At 41.0% G+C, this 24,367-nt stretch overlaps 2 protein-coding genes across 2 annotated transcripts; one reads left to right on the top strand and one right to left on the bottom strand.

The window, feature by feature from the left end:
• Positions 1-95: 95 nt before the first annotated feature.
• LOC113129316 (dynactin subunit 1) lies at positions 96-9,384 on the bottom strand. Its single transcript, XM_026305235.1, has 13 exons — positions 9,379-9,384; positions 9,076-9,121; positions 8,233-8,310; positions 7,873-7,915; positions 7,516-7,676; positions 7,311-7,392; positions 4,693-4,870; positions 4,423-4,496; positions 4,213-4,289; positions 4,021-4,121; positions 3,817-3,905; positions 3,596-3,739; positions 96-2,337 (listed from the first exon to the last, which is right to left on the bottom strand). The coding sequence occupies exons 2-13, from the start codon at positions 9,100-9,102 to the stop codon at positions 2,165-2,167; spliced, it is 1,227 nt and encodes a 408-aa protein (XP_026161020.1). The 5' UTR covers positions 9,103-9,121; positions 9,379-9,384; the 3' UTR covers positions 96-2,164.
• Positions 9,385-9,494: 110 nt separating this feature from the next.
• Positions 9,495-13,175, top strand: mmachc (metabolism of cobalamin associated C). The gene is made up of 5 exons (XM_026305236.1): positions 9,495-9,804; positions 10,081-10,278; positions 11,437-11,589; positions 11,692-11,868; positions 12,266-13,175. The coding sequence occupies exons 1-5, from the start codon at positions 9,715-9,717 to the stop codon at positions 12,446-12,448; spliced, it is 801 nt and encodes a 266-aa protein (XP_026161021.1). The 5' UTR covers positions 9,495-9,714; the 3' UTR covers positions 12,449-13,175.
• Positions 13,176-24,367: the final 11,192 nt, after the last annotated feature.

Genomic DNA, 24,367 nt, shown 5'->3' with positions numbered 1-24,367 from the left:
ACTTCCTCTTATTCCCTTTTCAGATCTGTTATTAATGGTTTGTTGTAAAGAGCTAAACACTGCACTGAACTATAGAGGAACACAGAGAGCCAAGATCCATTTTTTCAACTTTAATACAGGCTTTTATTGTTGGAGACAAAACACAAAACATTTCTTTTACAGACATTCAACGAATGAATCAGCTTTACTGCAGCACCACTGCACAGAACTTGGCAAATGCAATAAAGCTGCAGAAGAATAGGCTTATTCTTTATGGGGCCACAATAACAAATAAATGACCCTTTTCTTTTTCAAATGTCTCTTCAACCACAATGTTAACAGCTATACAAGACAAGTGTGTTATCTTTGTTACTGTTGTGCAATTTACAGTTTTCAAAATGAGCTATTGCTCACTGCCAAGCAGTCTGTTTTGCTGGATGAGTTGAATAGTATCTGTGGTCACTTCTACAACCTAAGCCTCCATATTTACATCCCAGTGAACAGCTATCCTGTGAGTCAGCTCCCCTGAGGCTCTGCACTGTGGTCAGGGATCCTCGATGGAGGATATCTGGATGCTGAAATAATTTACAGCTTGACACAAAGCCACAAAGCACAGTGTGACTTGTGTCAGACATGACGGCATAAAGAGTCTTGACTGTCTTAACTGAGCTGTGTGTATATAAACAGATCGCAATTGAGATGAGGGAGCATCGGCGCCATGATAAATGGTAATGGTTTTTGATTTCTCTTTGTCCTCACTCCAGCTGCATTACCAGGAATCAAAACCTCATCACTCATCAGATTCCTGTGGACTGAAGATACATTATGTCAGGAAGATAAAACCCATTAAACATCCATTACCCTGCTACAGTGGAAGGTGTAGCATTTCAAATTCTGAAGTACATGATCAGCAGAACTTTAAAAGTAGTGTGAATTTTTACAAATGATAAATTCCTGTACACTACATGATCAAAGTGTATTAAAATGCAGCATCAGTTACATCTGGTTGTTATTTAGAAAATGGATTAATATATACCAGCTTAAGACAATATAAGCATAGTGTAGGCTCTTATTCTGAAAATCAATGGAGTGGTGCCAAAACTTTGACTAAATCAAATCAATCATACATCTTAACAATCATAAAAAGCATAAACAGAACTATTTTTAATCCTTTCTTGACTATAATTTGTGGTTTAGCAGGATAATCACAGTGCTTCTTCCAAAAACCCTCATAGCACCAATAATTGGTGGTGTGTGAAATGGATGCAAAGAAAACATTATATCCTTTGGGTGACGACTGGCTTTCAAAATTTAAGGGCCAAAGGTTTAAACACAGTCATGCTTCCTGTAAGCAATAAACCACAAAAAACTTAAAAGGTTACTTTGCTGACAGAAAACTCTGCTACCATCATAAAATGAATTGATTTCTAGATAAGTTCTCACAAAAAAAAACAACTTTTTTTTTTTCCTTTTCAAAATAGTTTTTTGTCTGGGCAGTTGACTCCCAGCATCCTATCAGCCTGTACATGTGGAAACCGTTACTGCAGATTATTTAAAGAATTTGTAGCAATCACAGTTCTTAGCAGTTTGTATGGTCTGTGCAGTCCTCAACCTCTAGTGAACATCACCAACCAAATGAGGGAAAACGAAACTTTGATGAATATTGTTTCAAACAAAGACACATGAACAAGTTAATATTTGCTAAATCTTTTGGCGGTTTGTTCCAGCATGCTGTGGTAGGAGGGGACTGGGTGTCACATGGGAGCAGATGGTTTAAACAATGAGTAGAGAGGCATTACAAAGTCAATAAAAAAAAGGCTACACTAGACTGAAACTATGATTTGCCTGATTTCCCATCTGTTCTCTTTATTTAAATAAATAATTATAAATAGCATTTGAGTTTCCCACACTAAAAGAAATTCCCCCACTGGTATCAATGTATCAGACATATCTAAGCTGTTGCGTAAAGCAACAGCAATAACTCTACATACTATGCCAAGTCTGCTATTGGCTTTTTCTGTTTGTTTTCCCATTCCCTTGGGACTACATAGGAAATAAGCCATATGGCTATGTCATCCGGACTCTTTCTATTTTTAAAGTTTTAGGTTTTGAGACAGAACTGCTACTCCAAAAAAAAAAATGCCTGACTTGATCCGAAAAAATACAAAACATTACCTTTAACAGCTTAGAGGTCAATAAGACTTAGATCAGATCCTAAATCTGGAATCACATTATCATCAAGGAGATCACCACATTCATCATCAACATCATCCTCCTCCTCTAGATCAGACACAGGGCCAGCGAAGCGACTCCGTCTGGACTGAATGCTCAGACGTACTCGTGGCTTCTGGTGAAGAGCTGGTAGAGGTGAAGAGCAGAGGAGCAGATCATTTGAGTGAGTGCTTCTGCTTTAAAGTATGAAATAAGGCCAGATCGCATTCAACTGTTTTCCCATAACAATTGTGTATTGGTATGAAAGTACGTGTGTGTATGTGTGTGTGGATAGAATGGTCAAATTAGTCGGGCTTCGTTGGCCCAAATCACTCTGGGGAACCATTTAGAGGAGAGACTGTAATCTCTTCCGGAAACATCAACCTTCTGCTACAGCAGGTCTCAGGGGTGAGGAGTGTATGTGCACCAACACACAAACACAGGGTACACAGTTTAGCAAGAAACAGCTTTACTGAGACTGTTGAAGAGGAAATGACAGCAGAAACACAGTGGGAGTAGAAACTGTTGCTGTGCATCTCCACATTACCCTCCTGTCTTCTTTCATTTGTAATGTTTCTGCTTGCTTGCCTTAATTTTGGAATCTCCTTTTGTGACATATAAGAATAAGATGACACTTTGGGAAATACACTTAGTCATTTTAATTTCAAGAGCTTGATGAGAAGTTCAATTCCACCCTCATTACTATACAGTACACATAGAGTCAGGACAGTCAGGAGTTTTGACACAGTTACCTTAGCTAAAGAAAAGGAGAAATTAGGAGAAGAGCTAGTCTGGCTCTGCCCAGAGGTTATAAAATCTGATTTACCACCTCTAAAGCTCACTAACCGACATGTTATATCTCCTATGTTTAATCCATAGGGAAACATAATAGAAGGAAGGACTAGTTGTATAATAAGCTATGTTATGTGCCATTAGGTTGCAAGGCAACTTGCAGAAACTCTGCATCTAATATCTTCCTTCTGTCTTCTCATCCAACTCTCAGTAAGAAGCAAGTAAGCACATTTCCAAAAATGTCCCACCAATACTTAGTAAGTACTTACAGGAATACTAATACTAACTGTATTCTGAAAGGGTAAACAAAGACCAGTGCTTTCCACACTGAGTCAGATGTACTGAGATGAATCAGAGTGAAAGGCTGAGGCAGATGTGTGGGAGGAGGGGGCACAGGAGGGAAAACCACATGTCCCAGCTTGCTACAACCGTCATCAGTCTGTGCCCATCTGGTGCCCCACGTAATGTTCTCTGTTGGATGGCGCAATTGTCTGAACATGTTTGTGTTGCTGTGCATGTAGGTAGACAGAAAACAGGAGCATGTGCTGTTGATGACTCAGCACACTGTACCTGTAGGTGTGCTGTGCAGCCCTGTGTTTTCTTTTATCCTTACCAGAGTCTTTGTCTTCCAGCCATGACAGATCATCATCAGAGCTGACCTCGGCCAGGCTCGGTGTTGGGCTAAACTCTTCGGAGTCACAATCTGACTCTTCAACTCTGACCCCTATACCTGGGCTGTGAGGGAGTGATGAAGTTCCTGACCAGAGAAATACAACATCAGTCTTCTCATACTGTGTAAGTGTGTGAGAGAGCCAGGGAAGCAGTGAGACTTGCCTACTATGTGTCCTGACAGTAAAGGTGTTGCGTCACGTTCTCGAACAATAAGACTCTTAAGCTCCTCCTTTAGTTGTGACACTGTTGCTCTGTTGCAAGAGATTCAGTGCAACACACAGCATGTTAGGCCACAGAAAGGCAAGGCAGTAACCCTGGACATGCATGCATGCACACGCTCACACATGCACACGCTCACACATGTACCTGAGCTGGCGGACCTCTTGCTGTGTGTGTGAATACTGAGAGACAGTCTTAGCCAGATCAGTGCTGTGTGTTCTGTAGTTGTCTGTCAGCTCCTCCAGAGTCTGAGCAAAGCACACAAAGGGAAGGTTAAAGATCTGAAGGACTACAAACCACACAAGTAAACACAACCGGTGTGATACAATGTGTGCGTACCTTGCAGCTGTGTTCGTACTGCCTCCTGGTCTCTCTGGCTTCTGCCTGCTGGAGGAAAACGTCGTCCTCCTGTCTCCCTGTCAAGATGAAATTGAAGAGCAGACTTTGTGAGCAAGACTGTGCATGTCTTTCTTTGCAGACCAGCACAGGGCTTAGGGCATGTGCAGTCATGCAGAATCAATACAAGGGTATGATGCATGCGTGTCTCACTGAGCCATGTCTTCAGTAGGTCCACCTCTCTCCTCAGGTGTTCCAGCTCCTCGCGGCGAAGCTTTGAGCTGAAGCTGGAAAAAGAAAGAAAAGTGGTTATAAAATGCTGTCTTCATTTCTTCTCTTCTACACCTCCTTTCACAAAAATAAAATGCCTTTGTATATGAAAACTTTCCAGAATTTTACATGAAGAACAAACATTTTCCTGCTAGTCCCAATCATTAGCTGGACCTATCATCAATTTAATCTGCAGCTCCGCCCCTACTGCACCTATCCTCCAGGTTGCCTAGCGACGTGGCTCTGGTGATGTGTCCCCGCAGACTGCTCAGCTCGCGTCCAACCTCTTTCCTCCACTGCTCCATCCTTCTCACTGCTCCTGGACTTTGTCCCCTGCTCAATTCATCCCTCTCTCTTTCCCTCAGCTCCTCGTGTAGCCTCTGAACCTCCTCTGGAAAAGAAAAGCAATTAATAGAAAGTGTTATTTTCTCTTTCAGCGCCCTTGTAGGCAGATCCAAATAATTTATTAATATCATGTCATCTCTTAATGAGTGTATTTTGATATTCACATAGTACAGGGCTGATTAGTGAGAAGGGAATAGGAGAGAGAGCTTTAGTAGGATAACAACTTTTACACATGGATAATTCTTACAGCACATTTACAGTTAGATTAATTATTTTAGCAGTTACAGTGGGTACGGAAAGTATTCAGACCCCTTTAAATGTTTCATTCTTTGTGTCATTGCAGCCATTTGCCAAAATCAAAAAAGTTCATTTTATTTCTCATTAATGTACACTTAGCACCCCATCTTGACAGAAAAAAACAGAAATGTAGAAATTTTTGCACATTTATTAAAAAAGAAAAACTGAAATATCACATGGTCATAAGTATTCAGACCCTTTGCAGTGACACTCATATTTAACTCACATGCTGTCCATTTCTTCTGATCCTCCTTGAGATGGTTCTGCTCCTTCATTGGAGTCCAGCTGTGTTTAATTAAACTGATTGGACTTGATTAGGAAAGGCACACACCTGTCTATATAAGACCTTACAGCTCACAGTGCATGTCAGAGCAAATGAGAATCATGAGGTCAAAGGAACTGCCCAAGGAGCTCAGAGACAGAATTGTGGCAAGGCACAGATCTGGCCAAGGTTACAAAATCATTTCTGCAGCACTCAAGGTTCCTAAAAGCACAGTGGCCTCCATAATCCTCAGATGGAAAAAGTTTGGGACGACCAGAACTCTTCCTAGACCTGGCCGTCCAGCCAAACTGAGCAATCGTGGGAGAAGAGCCTTGGTGAGAGAGGTAAAGAAGAACCCAAAGACCACTGTGGCTGAGCTCCAGAGATGCAGTAGGGAGATGGGAGAAAGTTCCACAAAGTCAACTATCACTGCAGCCCTCCACCAGTCGGGGCTTTATGGCAGAGTGACCCGACGGAAGCCTCTCCTCAGTGCAAGACACATGAAAGCCAGCATAGAGTTTGCCAAAAAACACATGAAGGACTCCCAGACTATGAGAAATGAGATTCTCTGGTCTGATGAGACCAAGATTGAACTTTTTGGCATTAATTCTAAGCGGTATGTGTGGAGAAAACCAGGCACTGCTCATCACCTGCCCAATACAATCCCTACAGTGAAACATGGTGGTGGGAGCATCATGTTGTGGGGGTGTTTTTCAGCTGCAGGGACAGGACGACTGGTTGCAATTGAAGGAAAGATGAATGTGGCCAAGTACAGAGATATCCTGGAAGAAAACCTCTTCCAGAGTGCTCAGGACCTCAGACTGGGCCGAAGGTTCACCTTTCAACAGGACAATGACCCTAAGCACACAGCTAAAATAACAAAGGAGTGGCTTCGGAACAACTCTGTGACCGTTCTTGACTGGCCCAGCCAGAGCCCTGACCTAAACCCAATTGAGCATCTCTGGAGAGACCTGAAAATGGCTGTCCACCAACGTTCACCATCCAACCTGACAGAACTGGAGAGGATCTGCAAGGAAGAATGGCAGAGGATCCCCAAATCCAGGTGTGAAAAACTTGTTGCATCATTCCCAAGAAGACTCATGGCTGTACTAGCTCAAAAGGGTGCTTCTACTCAATACTGAGCACAGGGTCTGAATACTTATGACCATGTGATATTTCAGTTTTTCTTTTTTAATAAATTTGCAAAAATTTCTACATTTCTGGTTTTTTCTGTCAAGATGGGGTTCTGAGTGTACATTAATGAGAAATAAAATGAACTTTTTTGATTTTGGCAAATGGCTGCAATGACACAAAGAGTGAAAAATTTAAAGGGGTCTGAATACTTTCCGTACCCACTGTATGCTTTTGGTGTAGCATCTGATAAAACTGTTACCAGCTTTTATTTTCCGTGAGGAAGTCATAAATTTAGTTTGTAAACTCAGGTTATAAACAGTGCAATACTGAGAATGGAGTCCATAAATGTATGCACTGTACGTAAACCACTGTTTTACAATGCGATTATATTAAATTCAACAGTGGAAGTAACAGGGTGGCAGGAAAGTAAAGCTAAAGTGTCTTGTTTTTAATTTATAGTTTGGGTTTGTTGAGGATGAGATAAAGACATATTGATGATTGAAAAAGTACAGTATTCATAATGGATGGAAATGTTCAAACAAAAGGTCTGACATCCAAATTGACTGAATGACAAATGAAACTGACTGAACTGTTAAACTGAATAATAACAAACTTATGTATCATGACATTATCATGAACACTCTAAGCAAACTGGCGGTCTCTGACCATTGTTTATTTTTCACATGTAACCTGTTAACCTGGTCTGGTTGTGACCACATTAAACAGTGTTGAACCAGCTAAGAATTGAATAACAGGAGTCAGGTGCTGCTGCGTTTCTGTCACAGTAGGTTACCTTGTAGTGTCTGCAGGCGAAATTGTTGTGATTGTCTCTCCCTTTCCATGTCATGGACTTTCTGGGTAAGAGAACTGATTGCCTAGAAAAGACAGAGGGAGAAATTTGGAATTCTCTCAATAGTAGCAACACTGTAATATGTTGCATGCACACACCAACTATCTGATCTCGGACACCTAGCTTCGTTTAACCAATAATCACACACCTGGCTCTGTATGTGGAGCTGTGATTGGATAGAGGCCAGGTCTGCCCACTGCACACCAGGACTGTGAGAGGGGGAAGGCTGTCGAGGAAGAGGTGCTCGTGGAGGGACAGCAGGAGGGCTCAAATCTGAATCATGAATCCGCTCCCTCACCGGAAACAGATCTGGGAAGAAGGACAAATATCAGTGAGTTTGTTCAGAAATAAAGGTTTAAACCAAAACAAATTAGCTCAGACTACCATCCTTCCATATCATAAGGTGTAGTATATTATTGAGGTTGGAAAAGAGGAAGTCACACACACACGCAAATGGGTAATTTCCCGTTTTTAGTCAATCTGAAAAAGCTGACAGTTCCCCCACCTTCTCCTCCTTTAGAGAATTTCCCTGGTGTTATCAGCCTCTCCTGTGAAGACAAACATTTTCAAATGCAAAGGTTTTCCCCAAACTCTCACTATCAGTACACCTCTTTAATCAGAAATGGAACTACTCTTCCAGATTTTCCAGTTAAAGGTTTAATGGAGCATTACTGCCATCTAGAGAATGTTACAGAAATTACAACTGACCACAAGACCACTGAAGTCATCCATCTATTGAATACACAGTGCTGATATACAACAAAAATGCCTAGATGTGCAGTGGAGCACATGGTTGTTAAAGTAATGAGGTGGTTATTTCCAGCAAGAGCAACAAATCAGGGAAAGGCAATTTGGATCTACTCACCCTCATCTTTGCAACACTGCCATCTGCTACAGACAGGGCAGAGCTCAGCTGACTGTCCCAGCTCATGTCTGAGTTTACCTACAAAGAAATGTATCAAGTCAAAGGCATCATTTTCCAGCATTAGTTGAATAAGTCTTGATCCTTGGTGTGAAAACACCATCTGAGGCAGTGCTGTGTGGCCTCTAGGTACCTCAAACACCAATGTATGAGAGTGATACAGTAACTTAAGACGGTGAGTTCACAACGTAGCTGAGATCTCTGACACTTGCTGGGAGATTAACTTACAGCAGCCCTAGATATTTGCACCTTTGTATGACGCCTATCAGCTGCTACTTAGGTAAAAGTAACTGAGGTCCCAAGGTGTGCAGGCTATGTGATAATGTAATGTGCCCTGTTACTGAACTGATCAGTAGTCCTCTGAGGAACTGCTCTGCACTGGCTCCAGGAGCAGATACAGGTGTGAACCTGAAAGGGACCCAGACCACTGCACCTCAATCAGGGGTCTCAAACTCCAGTCTCAAACACTGTCCTGCTTCTTTTCCAACTATCCCTGCCCTTGCAGTTTCTGACTGGCTGGACACACATGACCCAGATGATCAGCAGTGGCTAGGTCAGTGACAGTTGGAAAATAAGCAGGAATGTAGCCCTGGAGGACTGGAGTTTGAGAACTGTGGGGCAGATTGATGCAGACAAAAACATGGCAAAATGAACACTAAACATACCAAAACAGCATAACAGGACACAACCAACGTTAAATAGCCACTGCTAAGCTGATTTTAGCAGCTATTTAGTTAGCGTTCCATTTCTTATTTTACTTTATTTTATACTGCTATTTTTGATTACCTTGCTAAAGAGAGAGATAAACAGCATTTTGATGTCTTCGTATGTCCTGCACATGTAGTGGAATTGACAAAAGTAATTGAATCTTGATTCTTAACTGTTAAGGAGCAGCTTTAGGACTTTTGTCTCAGTGCTCATAACGTTCAGTGTTTAGCTGACAGAAAAAAATATCTGCCGCCGCTAAGACACTTAAAGATAACTACTTTAATAAGAACTCATAACGTTAGCTCATTCAATAGCTCATTCGCATAGAAATATAATATAAATATTTATGCTAGCTGGCTAATCTAGCTAACAATTACTCACAGATTCCTTGCGACTCCACTTTTAAATCCAGGAGCACCGTCACAGCGACGTGATTGCGTAAAACGTAGCCGAGCTGTCTTCTGGGTAGTGTAGTAGTAGTGTATCCCAGAGCAGCTCTCTATCGCTCTGGGTTAACCTAATAAGCCGCGTTTACAAAGCAGCAGTATCCGTCCTGTAGAGTGCCCGTACAAAATGAGTTTGTGTTTTCTGTCGTAACGTTAGCGCTTTGTTTAGTTGCATCAAATCTCTGCTAAAGCAGCAGGAGTCATTTCCGGCCTTGGAGATGACAACAAACACCATTTCCCACAACCCAGAGCTTTACGTTGTTATATAACGATGGCGACTTCCAATGTAAGCGTGGACAGTATAATAGGACTGCTAGACAGTTGTTTATCAGAACTTGGATTTGAAGTCTACCCTCTAAAGGTATCGTCTTATTTCTTAGTAAACCGTGTAGCTCCTACAGCACAATGGGCTTCAAAGTGTGAAAAACGCAGCTCGGTGTGTCCATCTAGTGAGAAGTGAAAGGTTGAATAAGCCAACAAAAATAGAATTATGAATAAATGATTTCATTTTTTAAAAATCAAACGAAATCTTTCTTTCAAACCTAATCTGTGTAAAATACCAGCTGTATACATTTTGTGTTTTGCTGGACTGTTTGTTTGATCCTCTGTGACAGTCTGTCCTCCCTCATGATTATAGGTGGGCTGGTATAACTCTGTGCTGCTTCCCTCCTTTCACCTGGCTTTCCCCGATGACTGCCTGGCTGTGGTGGTGCTCAGCACTCCTGCCATGTTTGAACAAGCCTTCCTGCCCTTCCTGAAGGAGAAGGGTTGCCAGGGGCTGTCTGATCCCATAGACCTGTGTGTCAAACACCATGTCTCCTCTGCTGTCTCACAGGTGAGGATGTAAGTGTATGACAGAGGGCTGGACTGTGTACATTGCACACTGTCACTTTAGGAATCGCTCTCCATTATGTTGCTGCCCTTCACTTGTTGTTCCGCCCTGCCCTGCTTGGCTTTACTCTGTGTTCTGTCCAATGTGACTAAATGTTATTCAGTGTTCACTGTCCTGAGTGTCCTGCTCATTTGCACTTTATGCATAGCATTGTATGTTTCTTTTGTACAGTTGTAGTTTTGTCTGTTACTTTCAGAGGTGGCAAAAGTACTCACATTGTACACTTAAGTAAAAGTACATATACTTGTGTGAAAAAAGAGTGGTAAAAGTATAAGTACCGACTAAACTCCTTTACTCAAGCAGAAGTAAGAAAGTACAGGGTCTGAAATGTACTTAAGTAAAAAGTAAAAATGTTTTTTTGCCATCGATGATACACAACACATCTTTTGATAATTCCACAAAACTAAAACAGGTTGACACACAAAAAAGGAAGTTCTTCTTCTTTTATTAACCTGCACAGTGCTGGTATAGGTAACAAAACGCAACACATTCACCATGAATCGTTCTTGGAGCCGACAACATCGAACGGTTCTTTTTGATTCTTCCTCCATGTTGCGCTGCAAGTTTTCTCTCTATCATAACCTGTACACTCACTCGATGTCCCTCTCTACTTAGTTACGTCTTTTACATCGTGTCATCATCGATGGAGGTTAAAAAAGTAACGAGCCTGTTTTGATAATGTAAGGAGCAGAAAGTACAGATGTTTGTGTTTGAATGTAGGGTGTAAAAGTAAAAAGTCAACAGAAAAATAAATACTCAAGTAAAGTACAGATACCTGAAAAATCTACTTAAGTACAGTAACAAAGTATTTGTACTTCGTTACTTCCCACCTCTGGTTACTTTATGTTAGTGTAGTCTTGTGTTCCTTTTGTACAGTGGCAGTTTTGTATTGAAGTAGTCTTACATCATCTGATGTTGTCATATGTAGCACCTGAGGTTCTGGGGAACGCTGTGTCATTCCACTGTATACTGTACCAATGTATATGGCTGGAATGACGTTATACCCATCAGGCTTATTTGAGAATAGGATTGCAGCCATAACTGTCATCATGATCAGGCTGTGACACATCCATATTTCCTTCACCTTTCCCTGTCCCGCAGTGTTTCCCAGGACAGAAGGTAGACGTGAGGTATGACTATGAGATGCTGCCCAGCAGGAAGCCGAAGTTCTTGGCACAGACTGCTGCTCATGTGTCAGGTGCAGCTTTCTACTACCGACAGCCTGATGTTCCTGATCAGCCTTGGGGTGATAAAGTAATTATGTTCATTTTCCAGTAGTTGCGATGTATATTTTGTAGAGTTTTTTTTAAATTTTATTTTATTTGTCACCTCTGTCTTCTCTCTGTTTACCCACAGAAGATGTTCGGAGTGTGTGTGCATCCAAAGTTCGGGGGCTGGTTTGCCATCAGAGCCCTGTTGCTGTTTGAAGATGTAGTAGTGGGCTCTGAGATGGTGAAGCCTGATCCTGTCGACTGTGTGTCCACCAGAGAGGACAGGATAAAGCTGCTGGAGGATTTTAACTTTCACTGGCAGGTACAGGACCCTAACACAACACTCTTGGTTATAATACCTCTTGCACTTGGAAATTGAAACATGGGCATAGCAAAGTGTTTTTAATGTCAAAGACCAATAGACAGATGGTCTTTAGTTAAAATACTACCTATGATTTGGTGGTTTTATTGACCCATTGACCCCTTCTGAGAATATTTCAGTTATTTGTTCATTCTGTAATGCAGGTGAGCTGCAAACGTTCTTACAGTTTCCTTCATGAGGACATACCACAATTGATACATATGACTCACATGACTTACAGACACTGTCCCTTCATTGTGTTGTTGAGCCCTACTCTAAACTTGATATGGAAACAATAGGAATTTATGTGATAAAGTAAAGTTTTCTGAAGTTAATCTGAGAAATTTTGTATTGTCAGGACTGGAGCTACAGAAACATTGTCCCTCCAGTCCAGACCTACTCTCAGAAACAGAGGGACTACTTTTCCACTTCTCCTGCACAGCGGTTTGCCCTGCTCAAGACTTGGGGCTTTTGTCCGACAGTAGACGAGCAGTCTGACCTGACCTCAGGCACGGTGAACCAGGTGAATGGACAAGGCTGAAAGAGAACAGCTGCACTGTAGAAGCATAGCCCACCCTCAGTGTGCACAAACGTTGGCTGCTTGTTAGACTTTAAATTAAATTTTGATAGAATCTTGTTTGAGCTGCAAGCTGCATATTCACACCCAAGGTGGGAGATGTTAATTTAAGCATATAATGTTTTGGGGAGATGCTATTTATATAGATCTGTTCACTGCTGTATGGTGCATTTAACCATATAATAACACTACTTTAAAACACTATATCTGCCCAATTGCTTGGCAGCTTTTCTTATTGTATCTTATGGACTACTATACTATTCTGTATAAAACCATTGCAGAGCTTAAAAAGCACAAAGGAATGTAACTTCTGCTTGAGTAAAATATTCTTACTTCCCCCTAGACATGCAGAAAAGTTTCATTTTATTTGTCTGGTTTTAATTTTGATAAACAAATTGCTGGTTATTCAGGACAATCAGCTGTTTTATTTATCTGCCTTGTAAAATTAACAACACGAGTTGGTTTGTGATGCTTTAGATACTTCTGTATATATTAGAACTGCCTATAATTTTATTTTTATTTGGAATTCTGAGTGAAAAGTATTTAAAATGTGCCTTTATTGACAGAAAATTTTTACAGACAAGACATTTGCCTCTCAATGTGGAAGTGACTGTCAATGTGCTTTTTCATAGCACTATATACATGTAAAGAAAAAATAAAAATAAACATAAGAGGAAAATTGTATTATCAATCAATCAGTCTGTCCATCTCCAGGATTTGCTGGTTACATTGTTTTGTCCTTGTCTCCAGTTTACGTGTCACACAGCTTGTTGCATTATAGAATCTAGCTGCCTCTGCCCCCAGCCTATTGACAAACTGACTACTGTCAACTGAGAATAACCCCTCAGGGGCTCTGCACCCATCACAATACAGTCCTTCAGGAAACCCTTCAGTTTCTTTGGTTTATGTGTTCAGTGCTTGGCTGCACTTATCAGCTCTGGTGAGCAGCGTGGGGTTAAGTGTTTATGTTTAAAAGCTCCTGGTGTAAGATGGGTAACACAGAATCCTTCTGCAGTACAAATTTTGTGCAGGTCACACATATATTTCCACCTCTAGATGTCACTGTTCTCATGATAATGCAGACTCAGGCTTTGTGCTGCTGTTTGTGAAGCATCTGCAGATGTTCAGCGCTTGATAAAGTTACTGTAAGTACGGCCTCTGCAGTAAACCGCATCGATTTTTAAAGTACAGAACCTACTCACTCTAACTATTAGTGAATCTTACATGCAACTGTTTAATCTTGCACTGTATTCCCTGCATTTGAGCAGCTCTATCCACTCCCTGTCAGTATTTACAGTTTGTTTTTTTCATTGCAGTGTAAAAATACAGGATCACATCTTACTATATATTTATTTTATATTTTGCTTGTTTTCAAGTTTTCTGTTCATTGCTACAACCTCACCCCACCTCTTGCTGCATCCCTTTCCTCACCCCCTTCTCCCTCCTGTGCTATTCTGTCTATCTGTGTACTGAATCAGCATTTCAGAGCAGTATGCCGCAGGCCTGCAGAGAGGCAGACCATGGAGTTAATTATACTCCCACAGATAGTCGACCTCTCCAGTATCCCCCTCCTCTGTTGCTCTATTCCCACCCTGTCTCTCCCTCTCTCTCGGTGTGTAAGTTTCAAAGTCAGTTAACTCATTGGTTTAACTCTCGGCCACGTTAAAACATCAAGGATACTTCATTAATAATCACAACACCCAAATAGCCTTTTTTTTTTTTTTTAGTTCTACATTTTTTTATATTAAAGTCAGTGAAGGTGAATTAAACAACATAAATATGGTCGTATTGCAAGCTACATTTCCCAGGAGTCATTTGCCACAAGAAATGTGTTTGGCACAAAACTAGACAATAAGAGCTAAGCAGGCATAGAAAACCTTGGCAGGATAATGCCCTTCTTGCAGTAGCTTTTTTTTTTTTTTTTTTGCTTCCCTCCCTCACTCCTGAGGTTCTTACTTGCTTAGTTTTTAACCCAGACATTTATGCCTCTGGGAAGGTGGAGGGATAATTTTCCTTTCAGAAATCTGACAGTGTGTGAAGCCAAACCCCTCACAGTTCTCAGGGTTAGCAGGGCTCTGATTTTCTGTTGTGGGCGAAAAGGCTGTAAGCTTGGTCTTCTGAGGTGAGTACAGTGTGACTCACCTGGTAATACACAGATATCTGGTAGCTGAACATTTAGGTTGCATGTCAGAGTTAGAAGGGTGAGGGATGCACTTTTTTTAATGCAGTTCAGCATAGTTGTCTCCACAGTGCAGTTTAAGTTCTGGCAGGCAGAACTACACCTCCGGGCTCTCGCGTTTCCTGTGTTTTTGTAGGACTGCAGAGGCAGTTGTACACTTTGACTATTGTGAGACACAGGAGGTTACTAACATAACACTGTGAGAGATGATACACTACACTGTTTCCATCACATGATCCACACTGAGACACACAAAAAGTCCCTAGTCAATAATCAAAAAGGAATACACACAATCAGGTTTAGACCACATGGTGATTTGGAAAATACTGTAGTTTAGGAACTAAGCCCACGGTAAAAGCTTGGAAATCCAGTAAAAGCCAGAGCAGGGTAAAAATGAACAGTTTCAAGTCAGCCAGTCTGTAAAGTCTACATGGTCCTGCTCTGTGAGATCTGAAACCCAAAGTAAAATCATTTGTAATAACAATAATGACATCTTTGTGCATGGCAAGAATTGTTGGTAGCTGTGATAGTTTTGGGCAGAGATGAAAAAGAAAAAGATGGGGGGAAAAATATGAGTGGTGTTTCATGAGTTGTGGATGAGTGAAGCAGTGTTATACGCCCACGGACTTCAGTTAACGAGAAGAGAGGGGAAAGGCCAGCAGCAACAGAGGAGTAACTAAGCACTGAGTGGGGAGAGGAATATTACACATAGACGGAGATTTATGAGAAATAGGGAAACGCTTGATTATGACTGTTCTCTTAATTTCCTGCACTTCCTCTCTCTGCTTATAATATACTCCCATATTTTCACACAGAGCCTGTTTCTCACTGCATTGGCCAGTGTGTTTCCAGAGGTTTTACATTTTTAAAACCCTTCTCCTTATCAATTTCTTGGATTAGCATAATTAACAAGTTCTGTGCCTCTGTGTTCCCCCCACAGCCAATCAGGTTGTCAGGTTTGGTTAGAGAGGCCAGTGGGCTTGGAGAAAGAGTGGTCAGCCCAGGACAGAGAGGTTTTAAGGAAAGGAGGGCACAGCAAGTAAAAGATTGTCTGATTGTCTCATTATCACCTTCAACCAAGCAATTAAGCTGGAGATCCCACCTTTCTACACACACAGACGCTTCAAGTGTTAAATAAATGGAAAAACATCAGGTCTAGTAACAGAATCACAAAATTAGATCTATAGTGTAGTGAATATTCTGACATACAGAGTTGATTTAAACTGTCAGATAGAAAGTCATGAGTTCAGACTCAATTAGTGATTAGCAGCTAATTCATGTGCAGCAGGGTATGATGACATAGCAAGTGATCATGGAGTGGAAAACGCTGAGAGCAGCCTCCAAGCTAGTGGGATGTCAACATGTGTTTATGATTTTATTCAGTGGATTATTTTAAGTGTTGTAGGAGCTTTAATGCTGCCAGAGATGTTACAGCAGCGTTAGTCCTGTTTTTCTTAGAACAACATAACAACGGCCACCCTGTCATCCCAAGTTGAAACCCACCATCAAAGGACAGTTTGGCAGTCAGACAGGAGAGAGGGATTAGCCCAAGCTACTGTAAGGTTTCTTTATAATCCGCTGTTTTAGATTAGCTTCATTCCCCTGAGAAAGGGATATTTAACCCTTTGAAACAGAGTGGAGAACTGCAGCCTCACAGACCTTGTAGCTGAGACAGTTCATACTATCACAAGTTTTTTGGTCTCTCTTTTTTTTTTTTTTCAATTTGCAAATCATTTTACACTTGGCAATTCAATATGCAATTTAAAATTGCATTTGCAATTGGCAATTCAGTGTGCAATTAACTTTGAATTATTTTGGCTAAAATTTTAAATGAAAACTAAATTAATTGCATGAAAATGAGAACAAACATTAACTAATACCAGACCATCAAGACTGTACCAGCAACACTGAAGTGTACTAGGAAAAGATGTATTTTATTGCAAGAGAAAGATTATACAGATTATACAAGTCTTGTTTTAGGATGAGAAATATGGCTGACAAGCTGGCACATAAGGCTAAACAGATTTTATGGTAATTTTTCTACTTAATCAAAATATTTGAAAGCTTCTGCATTTAGATAAAAGGTATTGATATTTACTGCCCAGTAAGAGCTGCCATTGAGCTTAACATAGAAACTGGAACAACTTCGTGCAAAGTACTGGTCACTGAAATGATCCCTCTTAATGTGCTTCCAGTATAAGTGATGGGGATGCAATCTGCAGCCCCCCCTTTGTGCAACAATGTACTAACAGTCTTTTGGTTCCTCTGGTAGAGAAACAAGAGGGAATTTTATACCAAAAACACAAAGCTTTGGAAGATTAAATCTTGAATTTTAAAAATAACATTGCTAAAGCCTGGTGCACTTTAACTTGAGATACGTTTTCGATTGATTTTGAAAATTTGTGACTTTATCTTTACAATGCAGAAGAAACCCGTTCATTTTATGTCCATGAGTTGATGTAATGTGAAAAAATGCATAGTTGTGCTGACAATCTGAACTAATCTTTGTTAATGCAATCAGCATTTATATAAATGGGCAAAAGACCTACTTTTAATAATTATATCAGCATTAGGTAAAGGTATTTCCTGTTTATACACCCTTGAGGGCTGATGATAGACATCCAATGATTAAGCTGGATAAATAAAAAATATTATTTCTAGATAAGCAGAGGAAAACTGCACCAAACCCACACATACTGTACATACATGAAAAGAGGTCTAGTGAAGCAATGCATGCAAGTGAACTGACTAAGAATATTGATTGCTTGTTTATTTATAGTGAGGAAAAGTTAACTTAAAGTGACTGTTGAGAGCTGAGAGAGCTTTTTGCACTCGTTCCTGCTTCTTAATGAATGACTGCCCTATCCCTCATGTCTGTGGTAAAGGCTCACATGGTACTACTGTACAAGCTAATTTATAGCTGTGCATTAAGAATTACGTCACAGCCGCTCTATGCCACTTACATCAGATTAGCTCCTTATGTACGCCATCCTCCCCTTCATTCCTATTTCTTCTGTTTTTTGTTCGTACACCATTAGGTGACCTTTCAGGTGACATGGCAGAAAAGCTGTGGAAAATGTTCGGTCACTCTGTTCTTCTGTGGCTTCTTATTTCCCTCGCTTGATGTTTACTTCCAACCTCCATCTCTCTTAAGCCCCCTCCCTGGCTGTGGAGGGTAATTACATTCACTCTAGGTTATCATTACCTGTGTGCGGTGTGAGTGTATATAGACTTAGAAGTCCACCCTTTGTGCAAAAGTAAGTGCTGGCCTTAGAGGTATCATGATGGTGTGTGTGTGTGTGTGTGTGTGTGTGCGTGTGCCTGTGCCTGTGCCTGCGTGTGTCTTCCATCCACTAATGCCAACATGCAGGCACCCCCCTATAGGTACTTTGCATGTGTGTGTCTGTGCATGTTGATTTTATTTTACATAAATGATCAATATCCATCCCAAAACATTGCTTCAACATTGTATGGCTGTTACCCAAGTTTCTTAAGTCAATATTTCATGCACAGCATAGAGTCAAATAAGTGATGCTATAAATCCCCTTAAATGGAGTAAATGCTACTTGTGTTCAGTGTCTAAATTTAAAGTCAGAAATGAGCTGGTATGCATGCAGACAGGTGACAGACAGGTGATTATATCTGACTGGTAGATTAGTGTCAGTAAGTATGTGAGTTTCACTTAGTAAGATTTCCCTTGTAATGGAGATGATCACAGGTTAAAGTCCAATCCAACACTGAAATATTCACAGACCAAATGTGGAAAGAAAGTAAGAAGAGGCTGTGGGCGTTGCTTTCAGCACAAACATTGTCCACCACGTTGTCATTATCAGTAAGTGTAATGGAAGAACAGCTAAATTCATTAGGTTCAGATTGACCTGCTATGACAAGCAATTTAGTCTCAAACACAGTTAGGCACCTGCGGGAGAGAGAAAATTAGCATTTTAAATAGGGACGATTATAGGCCAGGCCAGTGTGTGTGTGTGTGTGTGTGTGTGTGTGTGTGTGTGTGAGGGTGTGTGTGTGTGTGTGTGTGTGTGTGTGTTCTTTTGAGTGGCTACGCACACAGACGTCTTTTTCTTGCTCACTTACTTGTGTAAGACATTGCTGGGGTTTATGCCGTTTGAAATATTGACACAACATGATGCTCTCCACCCACGTGTCAATACACTTTTTATAAATAGAGTGCCGGTGCTGAACGCAGCTGGAGAGCACTTCTGAGAGCACTCGAATCTGACACAAAGAAACCGTTCTGCCCTACTCCTACATTTAGCTGGCAGGCCCTACAAAATAGTTTCCAGTGTGGGGATTTAAATTACAAATGGCTTTAATATCATAGTTACAGCATTTCAGCTTCAAAGACACATGGAAAACATATATTTAGTTTGTAAATTAAGATTATGTTAGACGATGCACATGAGCAGTTTGGTTGGTCATTTAGTAGCTGCAAAGTTGTTTGTTTTCATTTTTTGCCCTTTGACATGAGCACAAAACCCTCAGAACAAAAACACATTACTTGACATTCTATAATTTCTTTTATTGTCATTTCTCAGCGATGAAGATAATAATAATAATAATAATAAATTTTATTTCATGGCGCCTTTCAAACTCTCAAGGTCACCTTACAGAGAGAAAAAGGAAGCATACAGCATGAAATACATAGAGTGCATTAAAACAACAATAACAACAATGCATAAACAGAGGGCCAGAATGTAAAGGCAAAAGTGCAGAGCATCCAGGAAGTGGGCGATGTACAGCAAAAGCAAATTGAAACACAAAAACCCAGATGACAGAACAACAAATATGAAACAATATGAGACAATATGAAATAGGCAGAGGGTGGTAGAACATCACGGGCTGCTTTGGGAAGTTAAGAGAGTTAGGTGGAAAACGCTATATGGAACAGATACGTTTTGAGTGATGATTTAAAAGTTGATAAGTCCGGAGACGACCGGATGCGATGAGGGAGAATGTTCCAAAGGCGGGGCGCAGTGTGGCTGAAGGATCTAGCGCCCATGGTGGCCAGGCGCACTGTAGGGGTGCAGAGGAGAGTGGAACTGGAGGAGCGGAGAGTACGAGGCGGAGAATAGATATGAAGTAGATCAGTGATGTATGGTGGGGCAATAGAGTGGAGGGCTTTGTAGGTGAGGAGGAGGATTTTATAGTTTATACGGAAGGACACAGGGAGCCAGTGAAGTTGTTTAAGGACAGGGGTAATATGATGTGAGAATGGAGTTCTGGTGATGATTCGGGCAGCAGAATCCAAGATAATGTTTTGAGTGATAAATAAACACACACGTCAACGTCAGCAGGATTTATTTTGCAGTAGTTGCATGTTGGATAAAAGCCATTGAAAAGGGGGATGATATGGATTTGACCTGCTAATTTACTGTTTTGTTTTGATATGATTTGGTGCACAGGTTTATCAGAGAGTGTCTTTGAGGGTGTGTGTGTGTATGTGTGTGTCGAGGATATAAATGAAAATGATCCCCTGGAGTGATGGCACTCACTGTGCAAAATCCGTTAGCACTTTTGCCTACAGTCAGAGTGGTCTCTCAATGTTTGGCACAAAGGAAAACAACTCTTCTGTTTTATATAAAAAACTAACAAGCCATGCTCCTCCCTAACAGCTTAATATCCCACCATGTTAGAGACCTCAGACTGGTTCTTCTGACACACTTTTTTTTGCATGCATTAACTGAAAAAAAGGGCGATGAAAGATAATAGCAAAGGTTTTGAATATTAGTCCATCAGGAACCAATAAGCATACGTAGCTGTGACTTCCACTGAGAAGTATCAGCACAATTGCTGCTTTAAATGAAATGAGCTTCCTCGAGAGCACTTTCGGTTGGATGCCTCATTCTGCTGCTGGAAACAGTTGGATTTCTGATGAGAGAGTCCAGAAGGTTCTTCACTGCAAACACTGCAAACTTTGGTTGGCATTTTTCTACTAACCAGTGAGAAATAAACAACTGTAATCCAATTATCCCCTCAGATTTTTATTATCAGCTGAATGCAGTTGCAAAGCAGTGGGTCACTGGCGTACACACTGAGAGTAGTGAGCAGAGAGTGAACCCAGAACAAAGATAGCATATACATTTAGAGAATTGAATCCCCTGGCTATCTGTATATGACAAGAGCTAACTGCAGAGCTGTTTAGAGAAACTGGCTGGCCATCAGCCGATGTGATTAACAGTAAAGAAAACACCCTCAGTGGACCTTGGAGTGGAAAAATACACTTTTACACAAGCATGAAAATGTACAACAGACACAGTCTATATGAGAGGTAATAAAATATTTTCCTTTACACAAAAAGGGCTGAGAGAGGTTTTCATTAAGACACGCACACGCACACACACACAAACACACACAGTTCGGGCTGAGTCAGACTTGTCAAAAGCTACGAGCATGTGCTCTCCCTCCCAAACACACACAGTTTTTATGTCAAATCAATAGCAGTGCACCTTGGTGAAAAGAGAGAGGCCCATGTGGAGGAGAGGGAAAAAAGCTGTATCTCTTCTTCTTTTCTCCTCTTCTTCCCATCTTTTATTCTCTTCTTTCATGCATTGTTCCAACAATGCTGTTTTTAGCTACAGCCTCCAGAATGATATCTGACCCTGCTTTTTATAAGATCTTTTTATTATTCTATTTACATTATTTTGATTTAAGGAAAGCTCATCAAAACCAGTTCATGTCATTGATTCATGTTGAATATACTTGCAAATGTAACTGGTTCTGGTCCATAATCCAAGACATATAGTAAAATAATAGCTTGTTTAACATTGAATCATTATGTCATCCTGCTGGGTTCGAAGTGTGTGCATAGTGTGTGTATATATTTTCATGGAGATGGGATGGGCAAATACAACATTCATAGTAGTTATAGACTTTTGGGAAGCAAAAAAGCTCAGAACCAAACCCATCAACCCCATAGCTGAGGTGAAAGGGGAAGATAGGCTGGAGTTGCCTATCCTGTGAGTCCTGTGAGTTAATGCTGGTATTCTCCTGAAAATGTAAAATTGCTGTTGGAAGCAGAAACTTTACATAAGAAGTCTTGAACAAATTATTCAAATCTTTTTCTTGTTTTTTTATTTTTATTTTTTGGCTACTGAGCAACAAGCATATACCATCATGTTGTCCAGTTCAGCTTTACCTGCTTGTGTGTGGAGCTTCAGCGCTGCCTGTGAGCGCATATCGAATGGGTTTCAGCTTGGATGTATTCAGTGTCACCTGAGAGGAGTCAGACTACACAGCTACCTGAAACAGGATCAAGAGGCCATTCATCACACAAACACAGCTGCTAGAAACAGCTTTACGAAGTGCTGAGCCAGCAGTTTATGAGAAAAGGACAAGTGAGAATCTATCTATTTGGGTTTTGGCAAAAATGTGAGGTAAGCATTAATGCTACACATTTCGTTGAGGTTGATCATGTGATCCACTCCAGATGTGTCTTTCCTCATGCAGAGGGGTGTCTTTCTATCATAGGTTTTTCTGTTTTACAATCCTACCCAGGTCCTCCACTTAATGTTCGGACTCTTCTCCATGTTCAGACCTTCTGCTGCCTAACCAGGGCTCTCATTTATAACAGCTGTCCATGCTCAAAATAATTGTGACAGGACAAAGTGCATATGTACTAAACTCTGACCCATCTGTATAGACATTTTTGGGGGCAATAGAAATTGGTGTTTTCCAGTGACACATCATTTAAGTTTATGCCGCTGAGAGTACATTTCATGCCAACTTTGTCCTACACATTCAACTTTGCCCTACACATTCCTACGTATGCTTTATTGGTTAAACAACATTTAACCCTATGGTAAGTTACCAATTACTCCACAGTATAAACCAATCCAAGTTTACCATGAATACTTTGTGATGGAGCTCAGACATACACACCCTGTTCCTCCTTACCCTTACACACGGGTGCTAATTAAAACGAGACAGAGAATAACACAATCTGTATTCACAGAGACCCATTTAGTGATGACTTCACAGAGCTTGTCTGGGTACTGTATGTCTTTGAAGAGTCTCTGACTGTCAAAACACAAATCAGAAAATAGTTTACTATGTTGATCTAAATTCCAAAAGGAGTTCAATGATTTGTCTCAGCTAATGTTTTAATTTGACAGCGCAGGTGAGCACCAGAATGAAAATTATCACACTTGACTAAGAGGAAAGGAAAAAGCAGAAACAGGAGGAAGAGGAGAGAGAGTAAAAGACATGAAGAGACCTCATTAGGTCTGCAGTGAAAAAGCAGACGTGCACGTTCATGTGCCAGTGTGGGCAACACACATGGAGGCATTTATGTGTGTTTTTGTGTGTGTGGGAGTGTGTGTGTGTGTGTGTGTGTGTCAGTGAGAGCAGATCTAGGAAGCCCCTGGGAAGGTTAAGTAGGGAAAGAGAAGAGATTAATGTGGGGAATTCTCATCAAAACCGTCCAAATCAGGAAAGGTGTCGACAAGAGCCACCCTGCAAAGGGACAGAGGGGAACAGAGGCGATTGAGGGGAGTGTGCGTGCGCGTGTGTGTGTGCGTGTGGGTCGGATGTCTGAAGGTAAAATACAACATTAGGAGCAGTCAAAAAAGGAATGGGATTTACTTTATGATCACTAAAATTAGTAGCTCTTAGGAGGAGCGGTGTATCTACGTAGATTTGCATCACACTGTGGGGGCTCCATCTCAGGGGTCGCGTTGAGAGTGCTGAGGTGCCAGTGAGGGGAGGCTGGATCCTTGGGGGCAGTCCTGTGGTAATGAGATGTTAGTCTCATAGGAGGAGAAGCTCTATTACAGGAGCACTGAGCTGCTATTCTGAGGTTTAATCTGACGCACAGAGGCTGGTTCACCTTCTCATGTCGTTCAGCACAGATACACGCTCCCCCTTTGAAAAACCTGCTGAATGTAAAGACAAGTGAACACAGAGATCCATGGGTTAGGCCGAAGAATCAAAGAATCAATTCTCTGGAAAATGTTCCCACTGTGTCAGATCTTAGCTGAGTCTTAAACTTCAACAGAAGATTTGAACTCACTGTGTGTGTCTCACTCCATTTTTAAGTTCAAAAGTTCAGTCCTGGAGGGAGAACTATCATCAGACTGCAGGTCAGCAGGTCGAGGTTAGAAAGCCAAACGGCTCTGCTGGGGACATCCGTCCATCATTTTTTCATTCTGGCTAGGGGCACAAACAGTACTGTGTATTTTTTAGTCATGATTTCTGTAAGATTACTCATAGCTGCTGTTGCTCTTCTACAACAGACACACTGTTTTTTAAGTTTGTTGCTTATTTTTGTAGGCTGTTTTTTTAACTCTTTATCACTACACACACTGTTTTTTTCAGTTAAAGGACAATTTCAAAAATGTTATCTAGTCAGACTAATCCATCATGTGGAGTACTTTTCAATCTGTAAATGATCAAATGTGTCTAATATCTTCTGTACAAACCCCTGTGGTTTGTACATTAGAATACAAAACAGTGACGTGATCGGCAGAACAGTGGCTTGGTGATTAGCCTCACAACAAGAAGGTTCCTGGTTTGAAACGCAGCAGGGGCTTTTCTGTGTGGAGTTTGCATGTTCTCCCTGTGCTTGCGTGGGTTTTCTCCAGGTACTCTGGTTTCCTCCCACAGTCCAAAAACATGTATGTCAGGTTGATTGGTGACTCTAAATTGCCCATAGGTGTGAGTGTGTGAAGTTGTTTGTCTCTGTGTGGCCC

This window comes from Mastacembelus armatus, chromosome 4, assembly GCF_900324485.2.
Source record: "Mastacembelus armatus chromosome 4, fMasArm1.2, whole genome shotgun sequence".
Classification (NCBI taxonomy): domain Eukaryota; kingdom Metazoa; phylum Chordata; class Actinopteri; order Synbranchiformes; family Mastacembelidae; genus Mastacembelus; species Mastacembelus armatus.
This window is presented reverse-complemented; position numbering and strand designations above follow the sequence as displayed.